Raw genomic sequence first — 25,717 nt, 5'->3', positions numbered from 1 at the left:
AGAGCTAATCCTCTTTCATTGTCTACTGTAGAACTAGCTGCCCTGTGTTTTTGTCGGTCAGTATCTGCCTTGTCTGAAAATGTTTTTTTAACCCTTCTCCGTCGAGTGTTTCAAGTCTCCCTTGACGGTTCCCCAATGGCTATCTACATAAGCTCCACACAGGTGTATTTATTGTACATTTTACTCTTTCATTTAGCAGGAATGGCTTCTTTATCACCGCTCAACTGCTGGGTTCTGTTATCTGAGACTGCCAGGGAGGCGTGTGTGCTTGCAAGAGTGTGCGCTGTGCATGCCTTTCACACAATTGTGTTTGTGTTTGCAAGGATCAGCAGCCTACTGTACATGTGCAATGCAACCACATGCGAATGCGTGCACGCACCTGTGCTACATCGGGGTTGCCAGGTTGTGCTGATGTGGCACACTGGCCGTCGTCAAGCACTGACCTGCATTATTGAATGTGTACACACTGTCTGTGACCCAGCCCTAATGGAGGAACAGAGTAGTGCCCATTGGGGATCATTAAAGTTCGCACTTGATATTGTCCAAGATACACTGCACGGACAGACACACACGTACATGCTTGCTAGGGAGAGGCAGGCACACAAGCTGGGTTGAGGGCACAGGAAAAGGAGGTAGTTGAAAGCTTTACAGACAGGTAAAAAACAGTGTGGTGGAACCAATTGTGGGATTGTAACAAAACAATGATAAGATGACAGTGGAGAAGGAAAGGCCTTCTTTAGTGAGGCGCAATGAAAGAAACGTCCCTCTGTGCGACCAGTGAGGAAGGTTAAGAACAAAGCAGAGTCGGAGACGGATGTTAAAGACTTAGCTATTGAGCTCAGACAAGGGTACAAGGCAGACTGTGTTAAGCTACACCCACACAGACTGTTGATATGTCGATATATCAGCAGCAGAATGGTTGAAGCCAGAGTCTAGCTAGCAGACTTTGACTGTGAGCACAAGGACCCCCCCCCACCCCCTTAAGCTCTCCTCCATTCCGTCCTGTATGTTTTCCTCCTCTTCTGTCTTTACCCCCTCTCCTCTCTCTCCTCTCTGTCCTCTTTTTTCACTCTTCCTTGCCTGCATTTACTCATCTTTGTTTCTTTCCACTGCGCATCCATCCAAGGTCCCAGTAGTGGTGTAATTCAGTGCTTGCTCATGAAACAAACACAGTCATACGCACTTGTACTCTGCCCTTCCGTTTTCTCTCATTCATTTGAACTTTGCGTTACAGCGCAGGCACACACATCCTCAAATGCTCCATAGTTTTATCCATCCTCTCATTGCATATAACACTGTGTGTAAGCTCTGAAACGTGCAACATGTGCTTTCTCTTTTTCTCTGTTTGGAACTGTAGATGCCGGGCTGTTGTTTTCTCTCCCAGTACATTCATGTATGAACATATTTGAGTGCTCATGCTGAAGCACACAACACGTAGACACAGTGCCCTCCTGCGCTCACTATGATGTGTTAACTGGGTTTTCTGATGTACATTCAAAGATAAACCAGTTTTGAACTGTGCCTTAAGCATCTTGGTATGGTGTAGGTTGTTTGGCATGTAGCATCTGTAAGGCTGGAACATTCATATGTCACACACCGCAGTACAGCACTGCACAGGCCTTTTTTGTGTGTGGCAGAACAACGACTCAGAACAAGCAGTGTTCCATGCAGTATAGTTCCTTCACTTTGAAATATGCTTTGCCCTGCTGTGTTGTGTTTTTCTTGTGCCAATCGCACAGCGTAGACGGTGCACAAGTGGGAGGTTCATTCAAATGAGGCAGCGAAAAGAGAGAGTTCTTGGTATTTTGTTGAAAAATGTGTCCAAGCGCTGAGAATAAACGTTGCAGAAACCACATCTGTTTCCGACGCAAAGTCATTCACAAGTTTAATGAAACAGTCCCCGGGCCAGCAGATGCCTTTTTAAATAAGCATTAAAAAATAACGTTAAATGTGGTTAAAGCAGACACACTGCTGAAGCTGCCTGGATTTATCTTTAGTCAGTTGCTATTAGAGTGATTCTTATTGTATCGGCTATCCACATCTGCTTGAAATTATATGAAAAGCTTATCCTTCAGTTCATTAAATCCCGGAAGGCATTTGAAGGCAGCAGGACAGATATGTTGATGAATCTGTCCTGCGCCACAATACGCTGCCATTGCGCATGGCCATCCACTGGGTTTCACTTTACTTAATCGTGTGCAAAAGACACAAAATATATCCATACACCTCAACACACATCAGACAAATCTGTTATAGCATGGCCTTCTGGATTCGGTAGACCGTTCTTGTTTTATCCTCGAGATGCATCACAAAGCTCAAACGCTATTACCAAGTAGTGGTGTTGAATGGTTGGCTATGATGATGATGTCATGCCGTTGTAGTTATATGCAGAACTATGCTTTTTGTAATGTGATGTAAAGCAGGTAATACTGTTGTGTTGATTCTAGCTGGATGATGCAGTTTGCTTATTATGGAAATGATGAGGATGTGTGCTGATGGTGATGTATATTACGTTTGAATGGTGATGTTAGTGAGTGCTTCTGGGACCTGTCTTTATCTATAGTGGACTCTCAAGGACACCACTGACCTCTCTTCTCCCTCTTTTACTTATCATCCCTGTGTTCCTGCTTACTATTCTATTAAAAATGATTTGTATTCATTTCAAACACTCTTCACGTTCCTTGACTGCTTAATTGAACCTCTTACTGTGAATACAATGCAAGTTATTCTATCAGACCTGCATTACATATACTCCTTGTTGAGAGTCTGGAAAAACAAATTGAGACCTGTCTTAATGAGATTGCTTTTTAAGTAGAGAATAAAACATCATCATACTGAGTGGGGGGCACACCTGACCTGAGCACTACCTTTTTTTTTAAGGGCCACTTGAAGCCTGACTCAAGATGATTCTTTGGTTGACATGATGTATTCAAGCTATGGTAAGAGTGTGTGAGGAGGGGAGGGAAAACCTTTGTACAGCTCTCAGTAAATTACTGGATTGCACGCACAAACACACGCACGCACGCACACACACACACACACACACACACACACACACACACACTCACACACACACACATACAGGGACAAGTATACACATGTGGTTGAGGAGGTAGAGAGCCAACCCTGTTCACTGTTCACAGGGTTGGCAGTTTAATCCATGGCATGTGGAAGTGTCTCTGGGCAAAATATTTCTCCCAATGGGCAGGACAGCATGTGCATGGCAGCTCTGCAGACACCAGTGTGTGTGAATGAGGGGAATGAAAGGCAATTTGTAAAGCCCTTTGTCTGTTAAGGTAGAAAACCCACTATACAAGTGCACTTCATTTCATATTTCCCAACAAATAAGTGTACAGAGCGTGGAATCATGTTTAAGCTCAAGCAATCAAAAGTACATTTTCTCAGCCTGCTCCCCTTCGCTACGTGTCTCTGCTCTTATCTCTGTATCGATGTCTCGCTCCATCTTTTGCTCTCTCTAGCAGTCTCCTCCTATTTCAGTCAAATCCATATTTAATTGGTCTCCATGTAGTACTTATTGGGTAATGAATTGTTAAATGTGGTTCCCAATGGTTAGTTAACATGATCTGCAAATGGGCAAGGAGCTGACATGCAGGCATTGGCTTTTCATATCCTCTTTCTTCTTATTCCTTAGAGATATGGATGGGGTGGGGGGTGGGGGGGCTCACAGCTGGAGCCGTGCTTTGAACAGCTTGATCACTGCCATGGTTCATCATGGGATTGTTTCTTAGGGAGAGACTTTGTTGGAGAAGCTCGACTGGCCAAAAGGGAGGCCACTTGTTCTCACTTTACTCAATACTAATAATATTACCGGGTGCCACTGTCTATGATGCAGGAACCAAACAGTGATGGACAGTGGGGCAACGTGATGTGGTCTAGGATGAATATTATTAGCTTCTTAGGGATGACGTAATCCAGATCCCTGCTCAGTTTATCTCATGAGGGAAATGGATTGCATCGGGAATGTAATTCTGTAGACTCTGAGGTGACTTTATCAGGGGAATCATACAGGATTGTTATTGCACCATCAGGAATGTAATGAAACTTGCTCACAGATGACAATTTATATAGAGGACGGTCATTGTTAATATATGGTGATCTCCTGGAGTACAAAGGGGCTATAGGAGAGTATGGGAGTCCGCCAGCCGTAGAGAAGATTCACTTGGATGGGTATGGTCTAGCTTTGAAGTCTTGGGAGACTCAAAAGGACTTTGTGTTTGTTCAAGTCCCCATCCTTCAGTTTTTTTTCCTTTCTTGTCTAGCTTGATTGGCTTTGTTGGTAAAAATACATAAAACCTTTTGGGAGCTCATTTCATGAGACCAAAGGACATTGCAGGCCTGTGTTCATAACTTCACAAGTGTGTGTGTGTGTGTGTGTGTGTGTGTGTGTGTGTGTGTGTGTGTGTGTGTGTGTGTGTGTGTGTGTGTGTGTGTGTGTGTGTGTGTGTGTGTGTGTGTGTGTGTGTGTGTGTGTGTGTGTGTGTGTGTGTGTGTGTGTGTGTGTGTGTGTGTGTGTGTGTGTGTGTGTGTGTGTGTGTGTGTGTTTTTGGCCATGTGTGTGTGCCTGAATGTGTCCACGGATGTCCGTCACTGTGACTGCACAAGTGCTGTGTCCATTTGTATGCCTCTGTGTGCCTGTTCTCCCCTGTACTCTGTATGCCAGTAATTTAAACATTTGATTTGTTCTTACTTTCACCTTTGTCACCATTTTGCCAACCTCATATTTCTCCCTTGCAAATCCCCCACACTCACCCCCAACAAATTGAATGACTAACAGAAAAAGCCCTGCGATCCAAGTATCTCAGTTCCATCCTTAATTCATTAATTTGCTGTTTCCCTGCAGTCAGTCACCCAGAATAATCCATCTGGAAAGTCCAGTGAGCTTTTCCGCCACCAAGCAGAAAAGGGATTGTGGATGACTGATCACAAAGCTTATGTCCACAGAGTACCACTCTATTAATGTATCCACATGTACTGTAAGCTTGCACAGACACACACACACACACACACACACACACATATAGTCTCTCCTCAATAGCACTTAAAACCTTCTCAAAGTGAAGCATGGCATCGCAGGCTTTAAAAACCTTGAAAACATGCTTGCAATTACTTCTTACATAACACTAGACGCTACGTTTTTCACACAGGCATAACCAGAGGCTAAGTCATTTTCCACACCATATGCTACACCTTCTATAACTTTGTATGTATTGCATATATCCCAATTTTAACGAATGCAGATTAACTATCCTCTGTGGTCGAGGAGCTTACGGAGATACTTTTGTGTCACCTTCTGAAATCCAATCAGCCTGCTTTGCTGCGGAGAATAGACGATGCTTTTGCCCTCAGGATAGCCAGACACCAGTGTTGAATAGTGAATCGTTGATACAAGAGCATAACATTCTCACAGGTTTAATAAGACCGGCCATTCTGCTCCCCTTAAGACACACATTCACACAGGAGACATTCATTGACCCTGCTCACAGACAACCATGTGAAACAGTCCATGTCATACCTATGCAGTATTATTATTATATATATGAGGACACACTCACCACAGTTCAACCAGTTTTTCCCAACTTTATCCAATTCAATTCAAACTAGCAAAGCCACGGCTTCTGCAACACTAAATCTATGCTCAAAGTGTAATTTTGTGGAGCGCTGGGGCTCAGCAGGTAGGCTCCATTGTCCATTACTTGCAGTGTCGGTGAGTTGATCCTCACCTCCCCCTACCCACATGTGAAAGTGTCCTTGAATGCCACCTTATTTGAAGGCTCAACACCTTGCATATGAATTACCATGTGGAAGTGTGAATGGGAAGTAAATTGTAAAGCGCTTTATACAGTACATTAGGGTAGAAAAGCTCTATACAATTGCAGATGCAGGAAGTGAATATCGTTCCACACCCTTAACCTGGAGGTAGTACAGACTTGCATTTAAAACTTATAACCATGACACGAATACAGCAAAATAGTAACATAAACCCAAACAAAATCTAATGAATTTATCCTTAAAATTGTCCTCAGTTAACTTCTATTATCCAAATCCATTTTTTTGTTTAAAATTTCTTTTGAAGCAGCCGATACACTTACAATGGCTGAAATTAAACTAGGTTCTAACTTTGAATATACGTATGGTCGGTATGACATTTCTCTTTTAGAAGAGATCTCAAACATGAATTTATTTTCAGAGACTTTTCCTTTGTTAGGATGTGCTCCCAATCCTCCACATTTTAAATGTCTACTAAATTCACCTGCTCCACTTTTTTTCTTCCACTGATGTCTGCTCTGCTACCTATCTGTGTTCTCCCTCCCACATCTGCTTCCCTTTCTCTTCTCCCATACACAGATTGTCCTCATTTGTTTGCCCAGTGCATAATTGACTATAGGATCACCCATTGTGTAATTATGGATAGCAGTTTGATATGTAATTAAAATTGTATCAGTATCTTGTATAATTTGTGCTGTGTGATTACCTATTAACAGTGCAAACAGTTGTGCCTAAAAGCCTGTGACCGCCCCTCTCATAGATGTCACTGTGCATCTCTGAAAGTATTTACATACCAGCAGGTGCTACATGCCAGCAAAAAAAACTCACATCAACACATAATACACACGTCTACTACATCTCTTCAAATGAACACTTTTTTCTGACAGCGTGGGCAATTGTTAAATATGTTATCCTGCACGCCCTTTGACCAAGCACTTTCAAAGACCATGCACTTTATTTGAGACAACACTACACACTCTTCGGTGCTGAATGAGTCAGCTAAGCAACATTCCATGGCTAGTTTCTCCAAAATACAGACACCAAAAACAGTGCAGGGCTTTTGAAACGCTTGTTAGTGCACTCCTAAGATATCTGAAGAAGAGGGCCAGTGAGGACACCAAGGACACAGGTTAATGAAAGCACCACAAACTGTTTGGAATAAGCCTCCTTTGCAAGCTTCCCAATACATAATTAGACATGGCTGAAAGGTGTGCTGTTGGAAGTAGCCTTCGTTTTATTCAAGATTTTAAAGATCATTTTATGCGTTATGCTGTAAAGTATACATGCTTTATCCGTCCATCTCTCGTTAGTGTGCGCATTTAAAAATGTAGTACATAGACTTATAATCATCACACATTCAGTGCTTGAGTGTGTGAGACTTGATGAAAATTTTGATTTTGTTGTTTTTTTATATATATTTCACATCATCAACTTTCCTTTTATTGACAACCACTGAGATATTTTACTAGATAGCATTAGCGATAATGTTTGCACAACACTGACATCCGGTCACAACTCATTGTCTCTAGGTAATAACATGATTGGTCCAAAGTGACTGCTATTACAGACACAGAGCCAACACAAGAGCTGGGCCAGATTCATTTGAAGTTTGAATCTGGACTTTTAGAAGCATCCAATTAAACAAAGCTCGTGCGCTTTGTCATGATAATAAAACTGCAACGCGCAAAAAAGATTGATGAGTCCTTGTTTTCATATTTCAATGTAAAGAAAATACTTTGATTAAAGTTTGTCCTGACACCAATGCAACCATTATTACGTTATAGTAAAGAACATTCTCTGTGTTAGTGTGTGAGCCAAGGCCATTGCTGAAAAGAAGAAGAAAGAAAAGAAAAGCATTTTGAAAAACACAAATGCGACAGTTGTTAATGTCTTCCTGAATGGGAGATTAAGTACCTTGTGATCGAGAAATCTACCATGTCGACATGGCCCCTCCATTTATCTCCCATCGTGTTACTGTTCAGTCATGTACATGTAAGACACTCTTTCTGTTTTCTCTCAAGCCTTAAGAGTGCAGCCTCTTCCTCGCAGAAACACACAAACGCTTTTAACAACAATAAAGCCACTGCATGTTCTAGGCATTCCCCAGAGGAAGGAGACCTAAGGAGCAGGTCTGACATCGCTGTATATGGATCATTAGCATCATTAGAGCATCAGCTGCTCTCCCTCTCACTCAGACTCACTCACACACTCCATGATGGCTCTTCAAATATACCTCACACACTCATGCAGATTAAATGGTGGCATGTTCTGGCAAGGCGGTGATTAATTTATGATTAGAAGTAGGTCACAAAAAAGTAAGTACTGCATAATGATGTAGTAGTTGCTATATTGTCATATAGTAGTTACTGCATAACTATGTAGTTGATTTTTTCATTTGTTACTTAGTAACTACAAAAAAAAAAAAAAAAAAAAAGTAGTTCACATGGATGGAACCAAAGGTCTGTAGAAACTAGAGAGCGATGTGTCTGGATAAGACATAAAGAGAAATATTGGGAGATGAATGGATGGATGGATGGATGGATGGATGGATGGTTGGATGGATGGATGGATGGAGGACAGACGGACAGATGTTCATCTACTGTATCTATGCCCTACTGTGTCACATGTTGAACAGAGGGAGACGCTAAGAGAAAAAGAGAAAAATAAACCAAGTGCAAAAAGGACATCATTTAATAACTAAATAAATAACTCTCTATTTTCTTTATCTTTTGGAATTGTATGGTTTTATTATACAGTTAGGAGAGATAGAGATGAAAAGGGGGCAGAGAGGGGAATGACAAGCAGAGATCAACCACGGGCCGGATTCGAACCTGTGGTCTGCTGCTTCTGAGGACTGAACCTCTATTGGGGAGCACTCTAACCACTACACCACGAGTGCCCATAACTCACTATTTTGTAAAGATGTATAAAAGACAGTGTATTTAAATTGTGTCTCCTCTTCTTTTTCAGCTCCTTTGACTGACAAGCCGCCAAAGATCCTGTTCCCCTCGGAAAACAAGATCAGCAACATGGAGCTGCAGCTAGGTAAGAGCATCCTGGGATTTCCTTTCCACCACTTGCAGCCAGCCAGCGCTATATGTGTCATTTCCAAAATGACAGCAAATGGATGAGTTTACAAATCCTCTCCAACATACCTCCGGGCACCCAACACAGATTGATGATGGCACTTCTATTTGCTGTAGAAAAACGGCAAAAGAAAAAGAAAAAAAAAAACAATTGCAAAAGTGTTTTCCATATATGCAAATGGCGAGCACACTGATGTCCCCGAGGCTGTTTTGTCAACACTGAAAAGCCCATATGGCGCCAGGGTTCCGTACGCTGGCTCGCCACATGGAGAGGCGGCTGCTTTTCGGTCGCCGTTGTTTGTCTTGTTTGACGTGGGGGTCAGAATGGGCCGAGCGTGTGTGTGTGCATGCGTGAGTGAGTGAGTGAATGTATGCGTATGGATGTGTTTGTTGTGTTGTTGTTTTTTTTTCTGTGAGTGCATATTGCTTGATTTCTGGGCACAGTACGCTGTCCACATGGTGCTTCCCCGCTCTGTGAATGGCTTACGTGTCTGTCATGGTAAAGCCAAACCGAAAAACGACTGAGAGGTCTGGAAAGCGGAGAAGGATTGGATCGGAGTGTGGCATTCTATCTGATGCTGTTGGAATTCAAGTAGTTCATTTAAAATTCCTCCATGGTTGGTGGATCAAGAGTGCAAAAAATTCTCGCTGGTGATAAACTGACAAGCAACGGCCTCACATGTCGGCATACGATGCAGGTTCTAACTGTGTGTGTCGTTTGTCTTTATTTTTGATTTTGTTTGGATTTTAAGGAAAGGGTTGGCTCGTTCCTCGAAACTCATAGCAAATTACTTAAAGCCTCTCTCTGTCAGAAGAGGTCGGAGCACTTACTGTAGTACGGCACAGTGATTTAGCACTTCACTTGGATAACAGACTTGTGAGAGACAAATGGTCTTAATCGGTGCAGCAGAGGTCAACATATCCTACCTTTTGGTCCCATATACTGTACATTTACCATTGCAATTCAATAGAGTTTCTTCTTAAAACCCTCTCCTTGTCTGGGACAAGAAAGATATTTTTCAAACTCCATGACCCCTCAGTGTGTAATGCAGTTTGTTTTCTAAGGCCAAGACATGACAAGGCTTTTTTTTCTTCTTTTTTTTTTTACTTAAGAAACTCGCTTCAGGGCCATAGAGGACATTATACACTCTGGCCAATAAGCCTTGCACATGAGAAGTAAACCCAATCTTGATGTGTAAAAGTTCCCCTCGAATGCCATGACACTACCATGATAAAAGTGGGGTCGTAAGCAAGGGGGAGATGTACTAGAGAAAAGGGAAAAAGGTATGAGTGATGTTGTGCAATGAGCTCCCCACTGACTCGCAGCAGAGCGCCTAAAGCACCGAAGAAACCGAGGTAAATATTTTACAGCCCGGCTCCATTTTGTGTGCAGAAAAAAAAGTTGTCTCTCCCTCCAGATGAGAGTTTCTCTTTCATTTGGCTTTATTTATTTATCCTCCTCTTCCTTAATATTTGTTGAGTCATGCCCTAAGCAGCTTTATGGAGCGACGTTGCAGATTTATGGCAGCCAGAACGTGCAGAGAGAGAGAGAGGGGCCGGTCCCTTATGGCGAAAGAGAGAGAAAGAGAGAAGAGAGAGAGAGAGATGAAAATCCAGTGGAGGCTATAGTGGATGGGCAGTAAAATCAGAGCCGTAAGCAGAGAGATAAATCTGCAACACTGCCGGGAAACACTGCCCCACTTTATCTATTCTGCGACTGCAGGTTTCTCAGACAGCCACCGTCATGGCCAAGCTTTTTTTCCACAACGTACTGTTAACACACAACATAAATAAAACACATATGTTACATAAACCCCCACAGAGGACACACGGCAGGGATACGGCGGAAAAGTTAAGTAGGAGGAGGATGCCAGAAAGGGGCCGTGAAAAAAGAGCAATGCAATTTAAAAGAGAGAAACACATGCGGTCATAGAGGCAAGCTGGGTCGTCGAAGAAAAAGGATGATGGGGGAAATGGAGAGTGCTGGGGCATGAGAGGTAGTTTGTTTGTTTCTGGTGAGAGAGAGGGGGGGGTGTAGTCAAAGTGTGTCCCCATCCCCTGCTCTCCAGAAGGTCTCCTTACATGTCTCTGCCACTGTGTTGCTTCCTGCTGATGGGGCCAAAATCTCACAGCTTAAGGTCTAGTCACTCAGGACATGACACCACCTCCTAATAGTATTGTGTGTGTGTGTGTGTTTGTGTCTGTGCGCTGCTATAATCACAGATCAACAAGGCCACAGGGCTTCAGGAGTCCTCAGGGACGTGTTGTTGTGCGACAATGAAAGCGGGCCTGTTTTGTGTCCCAAATATTACTTTCCAACAACTTGACATTTGCAATGTAGCTTGGATAAAGGAAGGACAAAAGCATGGTTGTGTCTAGGATAGTTTTGGATCTTGTCTCCTGCCATCCAGTCTCTCTGTTGACACATTTACTGCCCCCCCACCCCCCGCTCTCCCTCCGTGGAGAGTTGGTGCAGCCCACTTTCACATCTCTAGAATAGGAGGATGAAAAAAGTGGGGTTTGAAATGTGTGTCTCTGCATTGGGGTTTGTGAAACTGAGTGACACAGAAATACCCCCCCCCCCCACACACACACACACACACACCCACACCCACACAGACACTCAGAGTATGTGACATATCACACAAAGCGCGCGCACACACACACCCACACACAGACTCACTGACTTGGTGTCGATTCCCTCGGGGATGATTTGTCATGGATTCGTTGTGTCACAGAGGTTGGGGTTGAGGGATTCAACTCACACTTACGTAGCACTCCACTTTGGGCATCTCTCTTCTGTTGCTGGCTCTCGCATCTCTCTCACACACACACACAAACACACACACACACACACACACACACACACACACACACACACACACACACAGCCGCAAATATACACACACACACACACACACACACACTTGCGGCGCAGCTCTCCATAACAGTGGAATAATTGTAACTGATAGAGGATTTTACATGTCCCCTGAAGCCTGCAGATGGGTGTAGTCTATTGGAAAGGAATTAGAATCAATTACTTTAAAGAGCAAGTCAGACCCAACAGCACGTGATGGCCAACAGGAGGGAGATGACGCTCATATCTGCGTCACCTCAACATGTGTAAAGTCCCACACATACAAATCATAAACATTATCATACTGCACACAGTCTGTGACAACCCTGAATTTCCAGTTGTGTACACAATATATTTTTGAGAGGCAAATAAAAAAGATAGTGTGGCTGCTTCACTGGAAACAAATGTCTGTTGACTCCAGTCATTGGATTTGCTTGTCAAAGTAAAGTAACCTTGAAAATAGACTTTGACTTCTGACCAATTGCAAGAAGCCAATTTTATGTAATTTAAAAAAAAAAGCTCCGGCATTCAATTATACACTTCTCTTTCTCATCAAAATGAAAAGGCATGAATGTTACATACCGCGATGACATGATTATAGGTGCAGCCCTCCGTCACTGGTGGTTTTCTCCCCTCACATCCACTCAAGCAGCACTGAAGACCTCTTGTCTACGCCCACTTATTATGTCAGCAACTACTCCATTTTGCCTTGTGTATGAATCGAATTGAAAGAGGTCCCAAAAACAGTTTTTTAGTCAGCTTGTTAAAGGAGCCAGTGAGCTGGGTTATACTGTACTGTATAAAAGCAATGGTGAAGCAGTGAGGTGTGCCTGCAATATCCACAGGCTATATGTATGTATACGGGTACGTATATATTTGAGGATTTACTGTGAAGCACATTCTATAAACCTTACACATATAAGATGTCAGGTTTCCTACTTCCCTCCCCTCCCCTTCTCTCCCGTTCTCTCTTCTTGAAGAAGTCGACAATACTGAAGGCATTCTTTCTATCGAACGTCTAGCTGGGATACCAGGCATGTCACCTTTCCACGCAGAAGGGTGAAATTGAAATTGACATTGCTCTGGAGAGTATCTTAAGGTCAACAGCAGAGTCACTTCACTAAATTACTCTGTCTCTCTCTTGCTCTCTGTCCGGCTGTGTCACACGGAAGCACCTGGCCTTTCATTCTCTCACTCAAACGCCGTATCTCTGCTCCCTCCTATATCTTTAAATGTGTTTTTGTGTGTGTGACTACGGAATCCATCTAAAAAAAGGGAGATGTGGATGGCAATGGGGTCGGCGATACTGATAATGGAAAGGATGGTAATCTTACATAGAATCCATGAAAAACAAAAACAAAAAGAGACTGTGTGCCCTTAACGCTTTGAAATGGCCACAATTAATGAGATGAAATCTATCAGTAGAGGTGTTTCTATTTTTATGTGTCTCTTTATCTTTAAGGGATGATCAGAAGGGCCACAAAGCACTTCCCCAATTGCCTGTGTCCGTGTAGTAGATATGTAAATTCTTTGCTGATAAATGACACATTTACATTCTAACACGGAGGAGGAGGGGGGAAAAAGTCAAGGAGAAAAACAGTGCTTTGAGGTCACCCTGCTGCAGATATATGGGTGAAAAAAAACTTGCGGCGTCATTCAATTTCCCACAGTGACCCAGCGCTAAGTAACCCGTGGTGACCAAGTATGGTAACTAGTGTGTCAGAAAAGCAAAGCTATATGTTTAAGTACGTGAACGGTCCTCATTAATCACAGAGTCTGGGGCCTGGAGAGAGGGAGCCTGCAGTATGATAAATGAACTAACAGCGCCTCTACACATGCCTTAACAGGAAAGGGAGAGAGAGGGAGGAAGGAAGGAAGGCAGGGAATGAGAAAATACATACACGAAAGGCAAGGGAGAGAAACAGCAGCACCATATAGTCGGCAATAAAGACAGACACAACACCCCACTGTGCTTGGCGTAAAGCTGCTTGTATATCGCAGTCTTCACATTACTCACCACCACCACCAGCACAGCCAGCGAGGTAAGAAGATGTAGGAAAGGTGGGGAAATTCATATACCTGGCTGATGGTTATGTTATTTCTTTCTCCGAGGCAGCAGGCTGACGTTGGACTCTCAGTGTATGTGAATTGTGAATGCTGTAGTTTCAGCAGGGTGTTAATAGTCCATATCAGCAGCCCCCCCCCCCCCCCCCCCCCAGCCTATTCAGCATATTGTATCGGCGGGCAAAGGCAGTCGGTGAGAAAGAGCTGTCTGTCTGACTGGCTGCTCGTCCCACTGATTTGGTGATTTCACCCATTTAGTGCCACTTCTCCTGAGTTTTTCTTCTTTTTTCTTTTCCTTTTTACTGCAGGCAAGCCCAGAACAGCAGCGCAAGGCAAAGCCAAACTTTAACAGTGACAGCACCCCAACTTTTTATCAAACGTGTTCCCAACTCGTATCCCACTATTAGCCTGCACAAGGATTGTCTTAGATTTGACTCGCGTTCCATTTCAATACATCCAACTTCCTTTATATAATAAAGGATTTATTTGAAGGTTTAGCTTATAGCAGACTAACTGCCTCATGGCACTATCACCTGTCGTTAATATTAATGTATCTGCACCTTTAGTCTAGCATTTAAAGATAGAATAACAGCAAATATACACATCATTTCATTGATGCATATCATAGCATTCAAAATATAAGGAAATATGAATTAATTTAAATAATATAAATGTTTATAGATTTGTTTATTCATCATTCAAACATCTGGTTGTGTTTCTATGATATTATTTCATGTCTGGCACATGAAGAACGCGCATGATCACCGTTATGATCGTCTGCTGTAGTATTTGGTGTGTGTTTAAGAAGTGCTACTCTGACGATGTGAGTAGACTTGACACATCAGTCGGCGAGCAATACACTCTGTTAAGTGTGTCACATCCGTGAGGGAACAGATCTGCTTTGTCTCTCTCCGGAGCTATACGCCTCCGTCTCAACTTTATGCTTACTGTCAGCGTGTGTATTTCATTTTGTCAGTCATGTGTTTGTGCATGTGTGTGTTCCGGAAATGAATGACTCAACCATTATCCAGGCCGTCTTTGTCTTAAATTATGTCACTGCTGAGAGTTTCTCCACCTTTTAAGCCAAAGAGACATCTTCAAAAAAAGGAGAAAGGAGGAGACCCGTGTCTTGCACAGAGGCTCTTCCAGAAACTGCCCTTTCATCCTCTTCCTCCGGACACTGCAATCTGATTGGTTAAGGTAGAAGTCACAAAGACACCGGATGTCATCATCTGAAACAGTAACTTGATACATGCAAGACATCAAGGAAAAAGGCTGTTAAAAAATTAAGAAACGGTAATGGACCTAACAAGCAGAAAGAGACGAACGTACAGTGCTAGGAGAAGATGTTGAAAAGGATGGAGAAGTGAGAGATGGAGGGAGAGAAGGAAGGGGGAGAGCTGGCACTGGAATGACATGCATGAACAGCAAAGCGAGCAGGGGAAAAGGCGGCTTTGCCATTCACTTTGAAGCTTGCTCCACTTCTGTCTGTCTTATGTAACAGAAAAATGAAGAAAAACAAGTGCCAAAAAAAAGAAGAAACTAGGCAGGGTAAAGAGAGAAAAAAACAGGACAAGACAGAACTTCCAAACTTCAGTTTTTTGATGTTTTGATGCAAGCAAGTAGTTGTATCTCGACGATGGGGTGAGTCACCACGCCATGCGCAGCAAGCTTTAGTGTGAGTGAAGAGGTAGAAGAGTCGGCGGGAAAAAAGAGAGGGACATCAGTTGGTGGTGTGAAGAGAGACAAGAAAGGGCGGGTTGTGTGGAGGCTGTCGGACAGGAAAGGGATGAGAAGACGGAGGAGAGAACTAGAGGAGGGAGGTAGGGTAAACAGAACGGAGAGGAGATGGACCACACTGTGAACATGTTGAAACCCAGAGAGCTTATATCTACAGTAGTTCGCCATCCTCCCCATTCTCTTTCTCCGTGTTACATAAGCCCATCTCTCCATCCACACTGCTGTCAAGTATTTGGAAAAAGCAGCTGAGGCTCCTTCACACGTCTGTTCATCATTAACCAAGGAAGACCCCCCTCCTAGCTGGAGGCCACGGCTCCATCCAGCCGTGAGGAGAAGTGTTGCACTTTGGCTAACACCTCCATTACCATTGCCCTCTTTCCGCTGCACTGTTGCTTTTGTATGACAATCAATCTTCATGATGTCACCATCGCCCACGGCAGTGAATGTTGCTATGGAGATCAGTAGATCTGCACCAAACTGCAGCCTTAGGAGGAGTGTACGCAAGCTCCTGATTTGTGTGTGTGTGTGTGTGTGTGTGTGTGTGTGTGTGTGTGTGTGTGTGTGTGTGTGTGTGTGTGTGTGTGTGTGTGTGTGTGTGTGTGTGTGTGTGTGTGTGTGTGTGTGTGTGTGTGTGTGTGTGTGTGTGTGTGTGTGTGTGTGTGTGTGTGTGTGTGTGTCAAGCGCACATGGTTCATCTTTAATTGCCATCTGCAATCTGCATCCTGAGCACAGTCAGTAATTCAAGAGGCCCAGCATGGGGTAAATAGCTGAGACTCATTTACAAGTGTGTTAATGGACTTTTTCTATCTCTATCTTTCTTTTTTCCCCATTCTCTCTATCGCTCTCTTCGTCTGCCAGTCTTTCTCTATCCCCCTCTCACATAGCAGGCCCACAGTGCACTGTAGATCAAAACATACCGCAGCAGAGTAACGGAAGCACTATAGAAGTGTGGTTTGTGCATAATTTGCATAATTCTATCAATAAACGCTTTGTTTTTAGGCTGATAATTATCTTCAATTTGTCATTATCATAAATATTGTTTGACTGCTACGATTGTCTGTCTCTATTTTAAATAACAGAAGTTAACAGGGCCATGTTAGCCTGGGGATGTGTATGGGAGGCTATTGCCAGCTGAGATTACGTGTTTTCTTTTCTTTTTTTTCTGTTTTTTGACATGAGTTATTCTTACTTATGTTGAGGACACTGCTTGAGATGACAGAGAAATTGCGCTCAATTTGAAGAAAACAAACAAAAAAAATAAACAGAAACCTTTTTTTCGACTGTAATTTACCCCTTGAAAGGATGTGAGAAACCCTCATTTCCTTGAGCTATTTAAACCTCTCCTTGTAATTTCTCCCTTCTTTTCTCCTCCCCACTTCGTTCCTTCCTGTCTTAACTACTCTCTTCAACGGCTGAAATGTGTTATTAGTATTAAACAATGGACGAATAGGCATTTTAAGTACCAGCTTTACTTTCCTTAATAACTACCCTCCATAGTCATAATTGCCCCCTTCTAAACAAAAGAAGAAAAAAACCTTCTTGGGTTACTAAGCAATAAGTGTGCGGCTGGGATTGTGTGCGATGTATGTGGTTGTGTGCGGGTGCAGCACACACACAAGTACATGGTCATGCACAATATCATTACATATTTCTCTTTATTGTCAGCTTCTTTTTTTACCCACTTTTCTGACAATTTACACTTTTTTAAATCAGGACAAAACCAAAGTAATTTTTTTGTACACAATATTACACAATTTGTGTGTAATTGTAGTTGTTGTTTAGGAATATTTAATCACTGTTATCATGGGAGAGGACAAATGTAATTACACAGTTACTTAAGGGTTGCAAAATCCACTCTCCTCGTTTTTGGCACACACAAAAAATCTAAAGTTAAGTCTCTTTCATAAGGTAACCTGAGGGCAAGAATTACTGACTGACTGAATGCGACCTATAGTGGAACTTGTGTGATGACATTGACAATGTTGGGAGTGTTTGATGGAGGTTCCATGTACAACAAATGTCTCCTTCTGCCATCAAATCTGAGGACTTTGCAGTTACATCCCATATTTCTTTTACCACTAGTCCAACAGGACAGCCCATAGAAACTGTCTACGTGGATTGGCCGTTATTTAATAAGGTCAATATGGCACTAATGCTTAAACAGCAACCAATCATGATGTGTTTTGCCCTGTATTAATATCACCACTAATCGTTATCTCTGCCATTCCTGTGGGCTAATAACATCCGCCATGTGTCACATCCATGCTGTCATTAATAGCCACTTAACTACAGTTTGAAGCCAGCATTGATCCAAGCGACTCAATGGTGAATGCACGATCAAAAGTATGGATTAGTGTTGATAAAAGCCAGCTGCAACCTCTATGTGCTCTTATCTCTCTTATGCTTCGGGCTACACACTGTGACATTGATGGTGAGCTCCCTAACATTCTCTGAACAAAGATCCTTATCATCAAAAGTATAGGTACAAATATCTACCGAACCTTGATAAGTTTGGGCTATACCAATATACGTGTCCACTGCTCTGAATTCAGTAATCTCTTGTCACAATAGGTCCATCTACAGTAGCACTCCAGACTTCTATTATAATATAGCTTTGCCTTTTTTTTACAGTAGATAGCCTGTACGAGGGCTAAAATCACTCATTGTTACACATGTATATCGTAAATGATTAAGGTCATGGGATAAGTCAAGTGTCTGATGACTATGTGCGTGGCAGAAAATATGGCAATCCCACAATTATATTCAAATTAAACTATGTTCAGACTGAACAGTCCTCAACAGTTTTGCATTCAGTCTGCATTAGACATGCTGATTATACTTATTTCAAGTCTCCACAACAGCATGTGTTTCTGGAGCCCAATGGATACATGTTGTGCAGTACTTTGCTCGCTTGCGATCATAGTTTCTGCGTCAAAACAAAACCAAAAGTGCCCTACTTAGTATCCTAAGTAGATCCTTTAACAAGTGCTGCATCATCGTCATCACCACAGTGTGTTATATAAGATCAACTCTGAAGAGCTTAGTTTGTGATGAGCTTTTACTGTCAGGGAGAGGGTAAAATAACAGTGTCTTTAAAGGGGACGTTTCTTTGTTTGATCCTGCATTCTGTAGTCATCCTAAAACATCCTTAATGCCTGCCAAAAAAAACATGGTTTGTTTCCTATAACCTACCAATGGTCCACTTTTAACCATGTAAGCAATATTTACATAATTTAAACCAAGCAAGTTGGACCATGCAGGTGGAATATCGGAAAGTACAGCTAAGTCTTTTTTGGTGTTAAATTATTAACACTTGTGGCCAGTTAACATGGACTTTAAGGCATTGGTCCCAGTCTTATGGTGACCAAAGCACATTTGCTTGTAACGTCACCTCTCTTGTTCTCACCTCAGGTGGCTAGTGTCTACGACGTCTATCTCAACGCTAAGAGGAGGTGTTTTTTAAGTCATGTAGAGTTCTCACCATCTGTCCGGTGCTGCCTGCTGGCAACAGAACCATCGGGTCTGTGCCAACAGAGTTGTTTGAATTTGATTTTTTATGATAATCCTCCACATGTTCATTTGTCAGTTGATAGGCTTGATGTATAGATTTCATAATTTCATCACCCAATATTTGGGTAAAAATCTGGCCAAAAATTACTATTCGTAATGCTGACACCCTGTGGTTTAATTATTTCTTAATTATTTACTTATTTTTCAAGATTATCTAGTCAGAGGCACACTGGTGGTTAGTTTGCAATATGGCTTATTTATTTTAGTCTTTCTTTCAATTTACTTTCCATAACCTCTGGAAAATGTTTGCTTGAACACGATAAACAGTGTCAAACAGTTATGAACCTCGTCCTTACATAAGAACATTGTCGTCTGAGAATTAATACAGAACTTTCTGTTCCTAGTTTACCTGGCAAGCATACTTTTAATTTATTTCTTTCCTTTCTCTGCTCCACCACTGCCCCCCCCCCCCCCCCCCCCGCCCCCTATTAGCGATAACATGCCCTTTAGTGCGTTGGCAGTTTCATGTATGACCTTTAACAGTGATGCGGACCGAAGAGAGCCGTGGATCGAGTGGAGCACAATGTGTGGCTCGATCCTCCAAGTTCAGCCAGAGAGGGCCATTACAACTGTTAGTCCTCGACTGGAAAATGAGAAAAATTAGTCACCTTTACGTATGTGCATGTGTAGCCAAGCTTACAAGGACTCGTCTGACCTCATCTCTTGTTCTTTTCAGTAGAGCAGGCCCTCCTGATCACGCCTTGTTTCACAAGTAATCTGTCACTTTCACTCTTTCGCTGCGTTCCTTCACATCACATTCTTTGCCGCCCATTGCTTTTGGACTGGTGCCTCCACTTTCTCCCTCCAGCTCCATTGCCCTTTCAATTTATCTCTCCCCATCTTCTGTGATCCCAAGTGGAGAATAAGCAGTCATCATCATCAACCGTCGGCTGAGGGGAAATATATGAAAGTTCACGTTATTTGTAGCACAGCAGGGAAATTAACTTGTTAAAGGTGGAGTCAGTGTTTCTGGAGAACGCTTGTTGTCAAAATCCCTTTTTGTCAAAATCGGTTCATTTCTCCTCACGATCCGCCGCCTGCAAGGGGATGTAAAAAAAGGGGGAGGGGGCTTTTTTTACATACCCTTTGTTTACCTACATGTTTACAGAGCCTAGGTGGTGTATTAAAACTGGATTTTTTTTCCGTACACACACAGTAAGGACAGGTAGCGGATCACGAGGAGATACTTACTGATGTTGACAAAAAGTGATTTTGGCAAGCCTTCTCCAGTATCACTGACCCCACCTCTAACCTGTGTGTTTCGTTTTGTTACTTTTCCTTCCAGTACGAAATCATATGGGTTTGATACACTTAACAGTCAATATACGGTATACCTTTCTCATTTGTAAATGATAATTATATGAAACTCAATTTAGGAGTATGCATATCATTAATATGCTAGGCTTGGCTTTATGAGTGCAGTTAATGTTCATTGGCTGGTGATAGAAAGAAGAGAAAAATACTGCTTCTTACTTTACTCCATTGCATCACTGTGCAGTCTGATGCCGTGTTTTCCCACTTGCTTTGTTTGTGTTTGTTCATGCGTGCAATCGTGCTATTTTCAACAGAACAATAGTATTCCCATTTGGCTTTAACTCTATTTGTGAAACAAATAACTTTTCCATTACCCACATTCCCAATGCTCTGCAGGTAGCTTGGCGTTTCACCTATGTGCATCAACAGAACACACACACACTGGTGAGTGAACACATAAGGAAACAATCACACAGGCACGCTCAAATACCCATGCAAACAGACACACTGCCATGCCTTCTCCAACAGAAAACCGCTAGACTCTGAGGACTGCTTCTGGAGTCCCTTGTGTGTGTGTAACACCTCAGACAAACACAGCAAGACGGCAAAATGCAGAGCTTTTAAAGCTAGCCGACATGGAAAATATTTTGTGACAAATTCCCCTTTTACCTTATTTATTCAGGGAAGTTGTGAGCTCATAGCTGTTTTGCGTGGATGCCCTGAGCAGCAGTTAGGGTTGAGGGCCAGGCTTAAGTGCTTTTATTTGACCGTCCAGATTTATCCCGCCATTCCGGTGAACCAGTGACCTTCCAATAACAAGCTCGTTCTTTCCACTTTGTGCTTCAAATGCCAAATCATGCATGTTTGGATTACATTGATTGGTACTAGGTTTAGCCGGATGTTCCACTGTAACTCTGTCACTTGCATGGCACGATGCCTGTTGTTACTGTTACCACTGAAGTCTAGTCTGAGTCTACCAGTCAGAAGTGTAGCTGGCTTGATTTGTGAATTCCCTCATAAAAAAGTAGTCCTCCCCTGAACTACCGGTAATTAGCTACAATATATGTAAACGCATAATTTAAATTGATTCTGAGATTGTGTTCTAAAGGCAGCCGATAAGCATGTCAAAGGGGTGAAGCCATATGACACTGGAATATTCAATTCAAAGATACTCATTTATTTTCAAATTAAAGGTTGACAAGATAGTTAAAATGTTTCTAAATGTGTTGAAATCTATGGGTACACTTTTGCGGATTAGAAAATGCGTTTGTGAACTTCATTACTTAACCTACAAATTGTCCTGCACATTTGTAAATCTTGTTTTTATTTGTAAATCATGAACTATGCATACGTCACCAGTGTTGTGACTATTTTCGTCTTCATATGGGCACCTTTTGCACCTTGCTTACCGGTCCTTTCTTGCTTGGCAATTTTACTTCCAACGTTTTATTTATTCGTTCTACCTTTGTACCCAGGGATGAAGAATCATGACCATTTTTATTAGAGTGTAGGCAATCAAGCAATATTTCTGCTTGATTTATTCAAATCCATGCTGTATACAGTATATGCCCACATACACTCGTATCCACGCACACAAACACACAGAAGGTACCGATGAAGGTCCCATGTTTGGTCACTCTATGTCTCTTGGCGGGGTATAACTGTAAACAGATTATCGTTGTTCTGAAACATGTACAATGACAAAATAAATCATCTTGAATCTTGAATACACAAAGAGAGAACGTATTTCCCAGGTGAGATTTTCATTTAGATTTTTCAAGTTGGTCTGCAGTGGCGTGGCTGCCTTGGTAAGAACGACAGTACAGTGCAGTGGAGAAATATAGAATGCTAATAATATTCTACAGGAGAAGTTCCAGTCTTGCAGCGATAATCATTTCTACAGGATTAAGTCCTGACCCACATCAGCCCAGCATATTAGCATTCTGAGAGAGTACTGCAGCAAGATTCCTCACAGGCTCAATGGCTGCCGTTAATAGGATGGGAAAGAGGGAGGACAAAACAGGAGTGAGAGACAGAGTGAGTAGGAGAAGCAGAGAAAGATTAAATAATGTGGGAAAGAAAGTTACCTTTCAGTATGTGTTAGCATCTTTGTAAGATGAGCCCCCTTGCCAGCCTGTGTTTGGAGCTGTCTGCCCGCTGCAGATACATTTGCATCTTTTGAAATAGAGACGGAGCTGTGAAATTTCCTGCACCACAGTGACATTGGGTGGCTGATGTGGAACTTCACAGAAACTGGATTTAAAATTCCTGCTGTAAGCCATTGGCCTTTAAAATGTAGATAGCCTTGACATCAGTTTTTAGGATCAATCAAAGAATCAAAAAATACAGACACAACAAGCGGAGATTTTATGTTCTGCGCTCTGCACAACAGTATAGTGCCTCAAGCCATTTGTATCCAGCCACGATCCTGCTTCACGGCACGTGTTTTCTTCTTTCATAGAGTCCCAGGTTTGTTGGACCAAAACGTCTCCAGTTTTTCAATTGCGTGATCGAAGATTTTATGGCCCAACATCTTGTAGTAATTATAAAGTTTAGCAAACAGCTTTTTAGTGGGCCTTTGCCTTGAATCCTTCACTCGGATTTACATTGCTGGTGGGTGTAAACGAGCAGCAGATGCTTTGTTGGAAATAATAAAAGACACACTGAACCACTGGCCCACACAAAGCTATTAAGGAATAATTGTATTATTTTCACCCGGCGTTTAATAGTTCTGGCCATTATTCCTGATTGTTATGGGACATAAAATAAATCCATAAAATAATATATAAACAGCTACTTTGCTTAAGATGCACAGATGGGACCTCCCAGCAATCATCTAAGGTCTCCAGTTTGTCCACTTAGCCATAGCAGTATCCATGGAATGTTGAACCTCTTCAGGGCTCATTCAGGACTAAACACCACTTTTTGATAGTATTGTTCACAGCTCAGCGGGTACGTGAAGGTTGTCAGCATGTGGCCATTGCTTAGCTATAAAGGTCCACTATAAAAAAAGGTTGGGAACTGTCTGAATGGGTACTCTCCATTCTGACCCCTCATCCAGACTTGAGTTGAAGGGACGCTACCTTACTGTCCCGAACAAAGGGCGCTGTTTGGAAATTTGATGTACTGATGTTTTTCCGACTCAGCACTCTTTTAAAGCCCGTCGTATTATATCTCTTATGATGCCCTTCTATATTCACACACACACACACACACACACACACACACACACACACACACACACACACACACACACACACACACACACACACACACACACACACACAACAGCAAAACCCCAGCCCTACCTCTCTTTTATTTGGCCTGTTCTTATTATTTCCCCAGTCTGAGCATCTTCCCCTGCCTATTAAGCCCACTGTATCTGGTCCTGAGACCTCCTGCCTAATGGTAGTGAGTGCCTGCTGTCTTGGAGTCTAGCGAAAGGTTGTAAATTGGTCCAGCGGATGGATAACTTATTTAGATAAAAAGGTAAAAGTAAATTGGATACTTTATAAAGGAAGGCATACAGAAAGCATGGACATGTAGGCAAAAAAAACTGGGCAAGTTATGACGCATGCTTATCAAATCGGGGATCAAGGGTTGGAGAGCAGGAGCCCAAATGACAGCCAGGGGATCATAACATGCAAAACTCATGCAGGCAGAACAAATGACAGGAGCACAGTTAGACGATCTGGCAAGGGAGTGAATGGGAGTGGGGCCTGTACATATGCTACTGGGTTGATGGGGAAGTGGAAAGGAGTGTGCAGATGGGTGAGGGAGGTCAGGTGAAGTAGGGGGATGGTGGTGGGAACACAGGGGTTACTATGGGGCGGGATCTGAAAACGACAAGAGTGTGAGGACATGGCAAGGGGAAAAAAGCCGACAAGGAAAAATGTGAGACGAGGAATTAGCTGACATTGCGACAGCAGTGAAGAATTTCCTTATGGTTACACAGCCCAAGACTAACCTTTGACAGCTGTTTCATGTGAATGGGTCCAATGTAACGTGGGTTGACTGTGCCTTCTGTGGACCCTATACTCATACACACTTGTATCCTCCTTCACCCTGCTCAAGAAAAGGCCTCTGCTCTACTCCAATCTAGATATACTGTATACCTTTCTGGCTCTGTCTGCCTTCATATTTAATTAATCTTGGGCTATTTAGTCCCACAACACTGTACACAAAACTCTGTGCTCATGAATATTGTAGCACTGTAGGCCATCCATCAAGCTACAGTAGAAACTGCATTGCAGTGGTCAAGTCTCAAACTTTCGGTGTGACTGTTTAAATTAAATATAACCTCAAAGGTTTTGAAAGGGGTGGATTGAGGAGTTTTTGTAATAATTCCTGTTTGCATTTGTGTGTGGTGGAAGCAGTATTTACACAACTGGGTGCAGACGCTGAGCAGGATCTCGCTTTATTACCACTTTTTTATTTTAAGGAAAGATGCAAGATGAAGAACACAAAGTAGTAGTAACTGCATGTTTTTCTACAGTATTGAAGAAAGTTTCCTTCCTTGTTGGAACATATGGAATGAAATTGTGTCAAATTAATTTCCATAAAAAGTTAGATGGATACAACAGTGCAGCCAGTTAGTGAAAATAAACCAGACTGTAAGATTTTTGGTTTCAACAACAACATAAAAGAACCACTTATTCTGTTCTCCCATTCTGCACCAAATCGGTTTTTCTTTCCTTTATCTTGCCACCGTTTTCTATGGTGACCTGTTTAAGCAGACAATGGCTTCTGAGCATGTTCTCAGTGAGCTCTGGTGCAGATTATTAGAGACTAAGTGCTGAAATTCGGTGAACATTTTCTTTAGTATCACTAAAATCCAAAGTCATTTTAATGACTTGAAAAAAGGAATTGAACAGGGCTTGCTTGACCTAGGCCTCGGTCATTATGAGAAAGTGCTGATAAACTTAAACTAATTCTACTTTACCTGACCTTTTTGATCGAAACAATTGTTTATCACTGTGGTGTTTACCTGAGAAGAACAGGAGTTTGCTTGACAGTGTATTTAACAATCAGTTTGGAGATAATTAAGATTCCATTAACTTTTCTTTAATAGCTGCTTCATCCCTACTTGTATAGATCATCAAGCTGTCAAATGGGAAAGTATTTATAATCCCAAGCAACTAACACACATCCACACACGCACACAGAAACATACGCTAGCACCCACAGAGTCAAATGGCACTTTGTCTCATTAATGGAAAGATTTTATTCTAGAGTCAGCAACATTCACACAAAACTGACCATCCATATCCTTTGTGTTAGAGCATCTCCCAGCTGAATCTGCCTCACTTAAGAGACAAAATTGTTGTAATTGCTCAAATGGGAACATAAATTGTATATA

The 25,717-nt window shown here is 42.3% G+C and overlaps 1 protein-coding gene across 1 annotated transcript in view; it reads left to right on the top strand.

Moving 5' to 3' along the window:
- Positions 1–25,717, top strand: part of il1rapl1a (interleukin 1 receptor accessory protein-like 1a) — a gene marked incomplete at both ends in the record, with an annotated part of 129,741 nt that overhangs the window by 76,038 nt on the left and 27,986 nt on the right. The window contains one exon of the mRNA XM_080037661.1: positions 8,758–8,832. Coding sequence (XP_079893787.1) covers positions 8,758–8,832 — 75 coding nt within the window. The remainder of the gene's footprint in view (positions 1–8,757; positions 8,833–25,717) is intronic.

This window comes from Ammodytes marinus (genome assembly GCF_949987685.1).
Source record: "Ammodytes marinus genome assembly, chromosome: 12".
Lineage (NCBI taxonomy): Eukaryota > Metazoa > Chordata > Actinopteri > Uranoscopiformes > Ammodytidae > Ammodytes > Ammodytes marinus.
This window is presented reverse-complemented; position numbering and strand designations above follow the sequence as displayed.